At 51.9% G+C, this 9808-nt stretch overlaps 1 protein-coding gene across 1 annotated transcript in view; it reads left to right on the top strand.

The window, feature by feature from the left end:
* ADAMTS17 (ADAM metallopeptidase with thrombospondin type 1 motif 17) overlaps nucleotides 1-9808 on the top strand; it is a 345055-nt gene that overhangs the window by 1062 nt on the left and 334185 nt on the right. The window contains exon 3 of the mRNA XM_040493411.1: nucleotides 3-260. Within this exon, the coding sequence (XP_040349345.1) occupies nucleotides 3-260 (258 nt within the window). The remainder of the gene's footprint in view (nucleotides 1-2; nucleotides 261-9808) is intronic.

The following is a 9808-nucleotide window of genomic DNA, read 5'->3' as shown; positions in this document are numbered from 1 at the left end:
GCCCCCGCGCGCCCCCGGCCGCCCTGCGAGTCCGGCCCGGCGAGCGCGCCCTGCTGCTGCACCTGCCGGCCTTCGGGCGCGACCTGTACCTGCAGCTTCGCCACGACCTGCGTTTCCTGTCCCGGGGCTTCGAGGTGGAGGAGGCCGGCGCGGCGGGGCGCCGCGGACGCCCCGCCGAGCTGTGCTTCTACTCGGGCCGCGTGCTCGGCCACCCCGGTTCCCTCGTCTCGCTCAGCGCCTGCGGCGCCGGCGGCGGCCTGGTACTGACCGCGCCCCCTGCGGGTCTGCGCGTCTTTCTGTCATGGATCCAGGGGTGGTCCCTGGGGGAGGTTGGGATGAAGTGGGGGTGCCTCGGCGGGAAGTTCAGCCTCCAGGGGTGCTCTCCTGCCGTCCGAAGGGAACCTCACCTCTTCCCGCCCTGACCTTTCGGAGGGTGTCTGAGCAAAGGGGTTGAGAAGGGAAGCGTCTAATTATCCAGTGCCTTCTTCTGGATAGTTAGATCCAGTATTGATCCAGTAGCCAGGTAGTGAACCTCTGAAGTGCACAGGGACTGCACTGTTCGGGGGTTGCATAAGAGGGTATGCAGCAGTCCGCCCAGGGAAGCACCGGTGCGGTGGAGAAGAAACCTGTCAGGCCTCTGGACTGAGAGGCGCATTTCACCCAGGTGTAGAGAGAACACTATTGATGTCCATCTGCACAGGTGTGTATGTGTGCGCCTCCTGGGGAACACTTTAGGTGTATATCGCATCTCTTCTTGGATGTGGGGGTAGGGTAGTGAGCACTCATTCACCTTCCTTCTGTCCTTTTGAGTGTTTACCCAGAGAAGGAAAGTTTGGAGGGGTCCCCTGCCAGGTCACTACACTTCTCTTCTTAGCTGAAACGTGAGAACCAAGAGAGGGAGTGTTCATACCCTTGTTCCCTTATACCACAAGCAGCCACCCTCAGCCAGGCCTGAGGGGTGCTTACCATTGGTGAGAAGACCCCCTTCCAGTCCCCAGAAGCGCCCTTGCTGTGGCAGTAGCTACCCCATCCTAGGGACCCTGCTTTGCTACATTTGAGGCACTGTGACAGTGCTCAGAGGGGCCGGGGACGTTCTTGTGCACCTCTGCCCCGCTTGTGCTCCCGCTTGCTCACTGCATGCTGGTGCCCAGCCAAATGCTTCTCAGCTCCTCCATTGTGCCCCCTAGGAGTGCACATGGCTGGCAGATGGGCTGCCCCACCACAAAGCTTGGTATCGGCTCAGAGCATGAAATGCACAAGTTGTTTCTCTATCTCCTGTCATGATCGGCCTCTGGGGATGCAGCGCCTGCTATTCTTTTGCGTCTGTTCTTCCTTGGCAGAAGAGACGGCTTCCCCCACCTTTGCCTTATCTTGCTCCACTGTCTAGAATTCTCTAGCCCTTCCCCCACACAGTATGCAACAAGTCCTCCAGAATCTGCAGCAGAGCCAGAGAGCCTGGGGGTCCAAGTCTTTATGTAAGACTTCTGCTTTCTTCCCAGCCCTGTAGAGGAACTCTGGGGGTAATTTCCTAGGATTGGCTTTCACTGATTCTCCTTGAAAGACTTTTCTGAGTCCTGATCAGCATGATCTGCTTTTTGCTGGCCTGGGAGAAATTGGCGTCTTTGGTTAAACAAGGAAAACGGACCGTGGAGGGAGTCTGTTAGGAGCTAATGTGGAACAGGGGGCAGAAAATGTGGGCTGTGGGTGAGGAGTCTTAAGTAGGAGTGAGAAAGTCTCAGATCACCGTAGGACTCGGGTCAAGGCTGTATCATGTTCTGGGAGGGACTGGAAGGCCCACATCATTTTTCCTGTTTTTGCCAAAGTGTTTAAAGTCTAGGTCACATCACTGTACTGTACATGGAAACATCTGAATCCCATTTGCTGTGGTTTAGTGAGTTTCTCTAGAGGTCAGAGTTTATACTTCTTGGTGTAAAGTTTCCAGCGAGGAGCTATCTGTGAAGGGGCTGAGGGTGGAAATCTGGATACCGTGGATTCCAAATCCTCACAGAGTTGAAAGCTGGGCCCTCTCACAGGTGGCATCTGAGCTGCCAGAGAGGGTTCACTTCAGTCCTCCGGTGTTCGGGAAGGCTGTCCTTCCCTTCAGCACCATGTGAGGGCGCTGTGCTTTAGATAAAGGAACCCCGCCAAGAGGCTGAGTTCAGCGTATGCCAGCCGCCGGTGCACCTCTAAGACTTGAGATTCTAAAATTCCTGCGTGAGCAGACGCCTCTGTTGTTTAGTCTGCTGTGTTCATCCTGTTCGTATGAGCTGGATGTGGGACACTTCTTCCCAAGTACACTCTACGGAGGAAGGCTGGAGGCAGGAAGGAAGAGACGGCAGCGTGGTGACTTGGAGCGGGCCCCTTGGTTGCGGGGTAGCCCTGGAGACATGTTGGGAAAAGAGAGCAGCAGGATCTCAGGCTAACCACGTTTGCATCGCACTCTAGCTTGCTTTGATTTTGGTGCTCACGTGCACTTGAGGCAGTTCAGGTGGGTGGCAATGTTGTGTGAGTCACTGTCGACCCTGGTGGAAGCACTGAGAAGTGGGGATTGTGGTGTGTGTGGTGTGCTCGTCAGGACAGGATGCAACAAGGTGTGGGAGAGGAGCTATTGCAAGTAGAAGATTTAAAAAAAAAATGTTTTTAATGTTTATTATTTTGAGAGAGAGAGAGAGCTCGAGCAAGGGAGGAGCAGAGAGAGACGGGGACAGAGAATCCGAAGCAGGCTCCAGGCTCTGAGCTGTCAGCACAGAGACTCACACGGGGCTCGAACTCACAAACCACGAGATAACCAACTCAGCCACCCAGGCACCCCTCAAGTAGGAGATTTTTGATGTCCACAGATGGGAGCATTCCATAGCTTCTTTGTATCTAAAGATCATGTAGAGCCCCAGGGCTGGCAAACGTTTTCTGTAACAGACCAAATCGTCAATATTTTAGGCCTTTTGGGCCATATGGTCTCTGTCATGGTTAAGTCCACAGTGTCCTTTTAGCGCAAACGCAGCCATAGACGGTAAATAAACAGATGGACGTGGCTGTATTCAATAAAACTTTATTCGACGTTGAGTAGTAATTAAGTCCTGACGCGTTAAACATCTCCCAAATGGCTTAGTGTGGAGTGTTTGGTGCACAGGCGGGGGAATGTTCTGTTCCCCTCTGCGTGGCATCTGTGCTGTCTTCCGAGATGTTTGTTATCGGTTTAAGGGAAGGAGATGCATGATTAGAATAGATAATTGCTTGTTTATGGGGCATGAAGCGCAAAGCTCCTGCTCCATTTTGCCCCTCCTTCTTTGGACTGTGGGCAGAGGCGTGGGCCCTGTGATGTTCTCCCTGTCTCTGTCTTATCTTGAGAAGCCATGCAGGCTGTGCTTCTTGGCTCTTCAAAGACCATAGGTACAAGTATTAATTGTTTTTTGTTTATGCTTCTTCATTTTATTTACATTTCAGGGAGTCCTTAGACATCACGTAAGTTTTTGGAAGGGTTTCTATAACCGTATGATTTCAAAGCAGTGAACTTTGGGCATGTGAGGAAGGTATTTCCACCCCCAGAGAGTTTATGTAAGTTTGGATCAGCTGCCTCCTGGGAATCAGACCAGCTCATAGAAGGCCAGCGGAATTGGAATCAGGTTAAACTTCACCCGAGCAGGCCGCCGAGATGGAACTTTAAGGGATAGAATGAGTGTCAGTCTTTGGAAAGGCTGTGTTCCTTGTCTGAAATGAGTGAATGAAGGGGAGGACACATGAGGACAGAGAACAGGGGAGGTGCCTGCCAGAGGGTTTGGGCTGCTGAGTGGTGGCCTTTCTTCCTTAATGGATGTAAGCTCAGGGGAGTCCAGCCACCTGAATCTGTCCATCGCTTCTGGGCTGAAGCTGTGACCTGCCTGTGGCGTGCTGTGAGAGAAATATTGAGATCAGACAGGACATCCAGGAGCTCTGGGCTGTGGGACTTTAAGAAGCCATGCCCATTTTCCAGGCCACCCCAGAGGGACAGAGAGGTCAGGGATGTTCCTGCTTTCTCTGGAGTCACAGCCATACTCCACAGAACCCTTGCTTGGAGTCTCTTTCATCCCGGTTGGTCACTGGGGTTGACCTGATGGCCCAGCTCAACCTGGCTCTGGCTGGCCCGCTTGATCGCAGCGCAGGGGGCTGTTTTGGTAGCACATCATTTATGATCTCCGTGAAAGCATTGCAAGAATGTTCTTCTCTGTTCCACGAGCTAGACAGATAAGAACAGAGTGGGGCTGTGGTCAGCCAGTCAGTGAGCAGGTGGCTCGGAAGAGTTGGGGACTCCATTCTCAAGAAAGCAGCCTGCGTTTGCGTGACTCCTCTGATGAAGGGGCAGGTGTGGGAGGTGGCTGCCTCTCCCTTTAGAGTTCTCAGACTCTATTTTGATTGATTATAAAATTGCCCAGCTTTTTGATACAGCACCACTTGATTGCATACAGCCGAATAGGAATCCGCCGTGGCAAAAGTTGTATGGAGACCATTCGGAAGGGAGCAAATAGCACAGAATACAGTGTCCGACATCATCCTATTGGTACAGGTGTGGGGAGAGCACAGCGTCCCAAGTGATTCATCAGCTAAGATTACTGAAGAACTTATCACATACAGCATAAATGTATCTGGAAAATGCATACAAATTTTTTTTTTAATTTTTTTTTTTCAACGTTTATTTATTTTTGGGACAGAGAGAGACAGAGCATGAACGGGGGAGGGGCAGAGAGAGAGAAGGAGACACAGAATCGGAAACAGGCTCCAGGCTCTGAGCCATCAGCCCAGAGCCTGACGCGGGGCTCGAACTCACGGACCACGAGATCGTGACCTGGCTGAAGTCGGACGCTTAACCGACTGCGCCACCCAGGCGCCCCATACAAATTTTTAAAGTGTTGTGAAAAGACAACAGTTGAGTGGCTGTTAGGGAAGGTAAGGAAAATAAGGGAAAAGATCGTGCGAAATTTGGGAGGCATGAAGGATTTGAAGGGAAGACATTGAATCGGAGGATTCTGGGGCATTCCACCTCTTCCTCTGAAGAATGGTCATGTGACCTCATGGTGACTTTCTACGCTCACTGCTCACGGGGATCACCTAGGCCGCGTAACCCTCCCCAGTGTCCTACTGACGGCACGTAACTAGATTTCCCCATCTGAACTTTTGTTTAGTTGGCAACATCTTAAGAGAAAGAAGTGCAAGATGAGATGATAAACCAAAGAGGTCCTAGACTGATTGCATTCTTGGGGCTTATTTCCTGAGCTTTGAAATGCTACAGCTGCCTGGTTTGGGACGTGTGCAGCGGGGGATGTTTTTGCAGTCAGTACGTCGGAGGGAACCATGCAGAGTCACTGGCTATCCTTTCCCCCAGCACGCCTCTGCACACAGATGCACGGTCACGTTCTTGTTCTTTAGGAAATGAGGCTGCACGGCCGTTTGGGGCTGTGATCCTAAGTGAGCCACCTCCTCTGAACGTTCCCGCCTGCAGCCAAGATGACGGGTAAATAACATCAGCCTTGTGTGGCTGTTGATAGAATGAAGTAAGATCGAGTCTGTGAAATCATTTAGGGAGAGGGCCTGGCACATGAAGGCATTAAAAACAGGTTTCTTCTGTTGCCCTACGGGGCCCAGACTTTTCCAGTTATAAATCAACCAGTCAGTCAACACTGTTGCCTAAATGAACAGATCATTATCACACACCTGCCCTGTGTAGGACACTTTGCGGGGGCTCAGAGAGGAATACAAGGTGGGCCCTGTCTCAGAAGGCAGTCCAGGTACGCCCAGGAAGGAAGGTGTACTGGAGCCTGCATGGTGGCAGAAGGGTGGGGTGGGGTCTTCAGGGAGAAGCAGGATTGGAGCAAAGGGGGTGGGCTCAGGTTCTAAGAGGGTGGAGAGACCCCAAAGCCTCCAAAGCCAGGTTCTTCGCCAGATCAGGGGCCCATGAAGCAGCTGCGGAATGGGGGTGGGAGTGGTAATTTAAGGTGATGGTAAGAGATGAGCTGAACAGACAGGTGTGTGGCTTAGACCAGGCGGGGGCCCTGGGTACCAACCTAAGGCATTTGGAATTTATCCTAGAGCAGTGGTTCTCAGCTTTGAGCTGGAATCCACCTTCCCTGGAGGATTTGTTACCCTGGTGGCTGGGCCCCACCGCCAGCACTCCTGATCCAGCCTGTCTGGGTGGGCCCGAGAGCTTGAATTTCTAACATATTCCCAAGTGCTGTTGTTGGTTTGGGACCACATTTTGAGGATCACCAGCCTAGAAGCAATTTCTGGCTATTGACTGCAGTCCCTGGTGATAGTGTGGAGGGGGCACTGGAGTTGGAGAGCATTCAGAGGCCCGAGGAGACAATCTTAAGCCTTGGGTGGTGGAGATGGGAAGGAAGATTATGCAGGAGAGATTCTGAAGAAGAGCTGAGTCTTTGTGACTGACTCTAGGGATCAGAAAGAGGGAGAGCCTGGCAGTGACTGGCCCATGTTAAGGCGGGGGAAGCTGGCTTCAGAAGGAAGACCAAGAATCAGCTTAGGGACCTGGCATTTACAGAGGCAGCGGCTGGACTTTGAAAGGGGGCTCTGGTTGGCACTCCAGGAGAGAGGCAGTGGGACTCGATGGGGGGCGGTTGGGGAGCCCCTCTTCCGCAGGAGCTCCTCTGAGCACCCCCCCCCCCCCAGAAAGTTGGAGGCAGGTACAGGCAGCCCCGAGGTCACAGGATTCTTTTTCCTTCTTGGAAGCAGACTTGCTCACGCAAGAGGCAAACTAACAACCCCATTTGCTTCATACTCTCAAACCACCCACGCTAGCCCATCGATGGGGAGGCGGCGACCTAAGACCCACACCAGCTAACCAAGGAGCCACAGCCTCCTGACGAAAGAGCTCGGAGGGCTCCCCAGGTACCAAAGTTCCAGTGGGGTCTTTATGGGACAGCAAGGCCTGCAGTCACGTGGCGTCCTCCCCTCAGACAGGTGTGTGCTTTGGTTCTAGAGCATCCATGGGACACACTTTTTGTTTTTTGTTTTTTTGTTTTTTTTGCATGATCTTAATTTTCTACGTGATGCTGAGAAGTTGTGCTGATGTTAGCAGATGATGAAAACCCGTGTGTTCTTCGTGCATTTTCCACGCTGCAAGGAGAGGCAGTTCTGCTTCGGAGGGTGGGGTGGGGTTCATGACACCTGATTTATAACGCTCTCCTAACACAGTGCAGAAACCCTTCAAAGCAAGCATCAGAACAAAGAGAATTGAGAAGGAGCCACTCTGAACTGTTATAATATCAGGTTATACCTGATGGCATTTTATTTGACACACATTTCTTTGGTGGGATACCACATCTTAGAAAACTTTAGATTTCTCTTTTAAGAACACTGTTTCATGGAGGGTCATTGTATCCTTTAAAACCAGGCAGCCCCAGGGCTTCCAGTCCTTTCTGCTACAGGCATTCCTTTACTGTGGTGCCTCTTCAGATGAAGTCCGCAGGCCTCTTTCATCAGGCTCATAACTGCTGTTTCCTTGGCCTTGGAGGAATATCCCTGTGTCTCACCTCTCAGCACAGATGGCGACCAGAGGGTTAATGAAATCTAAGCAGCTCTGCCCAGTTTCTGGGGCCACAGGGCAGCAGTGGGCTAGAAGCCAGGGGGCAGAGCCCCATGGTCAGAGGAAGGTCCAGGTTCATGCAGGCAGTTTAAATCCGGGCTGCCTCCAGACAACTAAACCAAGTGCATTGCTGGCACCCATTTAAAAGCTAGCACAATGTGGGGTGGGGGAGGGGCACTTGGGTGGCTCAGTAGGTTAGGCATCTGACTTCAACTCAGGTTATGATCTCATGGTTTGTGGGTTCGAGCCCTGTGTTGGGCTCTGTGCTGACAGCTCAGATTCTGGGTCTCCCTCTCTCTGCCCCTCCCCTTGCTCACATTCTGTCTCTCTCTCAAAAATAAAATAAAAACATAAAAAAAAAAAAAGCTAGCCCAATGGTTTTCAGCCCTGGCTATACTTTGAAATCTCCTGGCAAGCTCTGAATACCAGTGCTGGAACTCCACCCCCCCGGGGATTCGGATTCAGTTGGCCTGGAGTGGGTGCTGGGCATCAGGAGTTTCCAAAGTTTGCCAAACAACTCCAGTGTGTAGCCGGGGATGAGAATCACTGAGTTAAGGAGACTACAGAAAGTTCATGCCGGTCCAGCCCATTTGATTCTGTTCCACTCCACTCACATTTTCTTGAGGAACTGTTAGGTGGCAGACACTGGAAAAATAAAGGAGGAATAACTGTGATCCTGTCTCAGAGGAACAAACGATTAGGTTGTGACAAATGCCCCATAACACAGTGGGCAGTGGGCTGCAACACAGAGTGCCAGGGAGGAGGGAGGGCTTTGGGAGGAAGAAAGGAGGAAGTGGGAAGGTCAGGAGAAGATAAAGAGGGCTGACCAGTATTTGCCCTGGGCCTAGATTGCGTGTGAGTAGGGGCATAAGCGGCACTTTTCAGCAGAACGTTTTATCATTGGTAATGTGATGGCAGGATGAGCATTAAGAGACATTTCAGGGAGCCTAGTGACAGACTGTGAGACTGGGGGAGGGGCAGGGCAATGTCCATCCTTGTGCCCGGCTCCTTCCCTCCTGGGTGCTGGTCCAGGCCACATCTCTGCTTGCAAGTCAGGTCCCAGGCGGGTAAGTAGCCGCCAGGGAGGATGCAGTCCATCAGGCCACATAACCATCTTACCAGTGTTCCCATTTCCTCCCTTGAAGGGGTAGGAACCAGCATGTGGGCCCCTCCAAACAAGACCTGCTGAGGCAGAGCTGCAAGGGGCTAGATTATGCTTGTGTGTATGTACCTGCCGGCTTCCTCACCAATGGGCCATGCTGTATTCTTGTATTGCATTAGAACTACCTGCTAGCTGCCTTTTTTTTTTTTTAATTTATTTTGAGAGAGAGAGAGGGAGAGAGAGAGAGAGAGAGAGAGAGAGAAAGAGAATCCTAAGCAGGCTCCGTGCTGTCAGTGCAGAGCCCATTGTGGGCCTCAAACTCATAGACTGTGAGATCATGACCTGAGCTGAAATCAAGAGTCCGACGCTTAACTGACTGAGCCACCCGGATGCCCCTGCTAACTGGCCTTTTACACTAGCTTATGAATGCAAACACTAGACTGGTCTGGAAACTGGCCCTGAAAGTGCTAGTCTCAAGGGGGCCTGTGGCCTCCCAAAGCCAGAGCATTTCAGGAAGAGTCCAGGTTGAGCACATCCTCCAGAGAGCACAGGGCTCCTTCCATGTGGGGCTCATCCCACGTGCTGGGCCATCCCTGCCAACTTTATTTCGACACATGGAAGTGTTTGCCACGGTCACGGAGGTGTGTGTTCTGCGTTGAGGCTTTCTTTAGTTGTAGCTGCAGTGGAGCCCTGGATGCCCCCACAGCCACCTTCTGCATCCGCTTCAGTCTCCCCAAAGTATCTTCGTGAACAAATTCAAGTTTTAACTTCAAAGGAGAGGGAAGAAGGCCGTGCTTCCCTGCAGGTCACACAGTGCCACTTTAAGACAGTTTTATTTGGGCAGTAAAATCTCAGAGTTGTTCTTGGAAGAAGTTCTAATGAAATGGAAACCTTGAGATCTGTGTAGAGCTGTAAGTACGGTCTCCCCCTGTGTTTTGGGGGCTCAAAGTTGTAGGCGATCTTACTCGCTGATCTGATATACTTGCAGAGAGGCTTGGTATCCAGGCATCCTTTCAGAACGTAAAGGAATTCTACCATTTGGCTTGAGGGAGCTCTGTCCTTGAGACCAGAGGACTGGCTGGGAGGGAGAGCAATGCTTCTCAAAGCCTGGTCCCTGGCCTGGTGGGGTGAGTATC

This window comes from Herpailurus yagouaroundi, unplaced genomic scaffold, assembly GCF_014898765.1.
Source record: "Herpailurus yagouaroundi ecotype Mexico unplaced genomic scaffold, PumYag 185, whole genome shotgun sequence".
In the NCBI taxonomy this organism is placed as follows: domain Eukaryota; kingdom Metazoa; phylum Chordata; class Mammalia; order Carnivora; family Felidae; genus Herpailurus; species Herpailurus yagouaroundi.
Note: the sequence above shows the minus strand (reverse complement) of the source record. Positions and strands in the feature narration are given on the sequence as shown.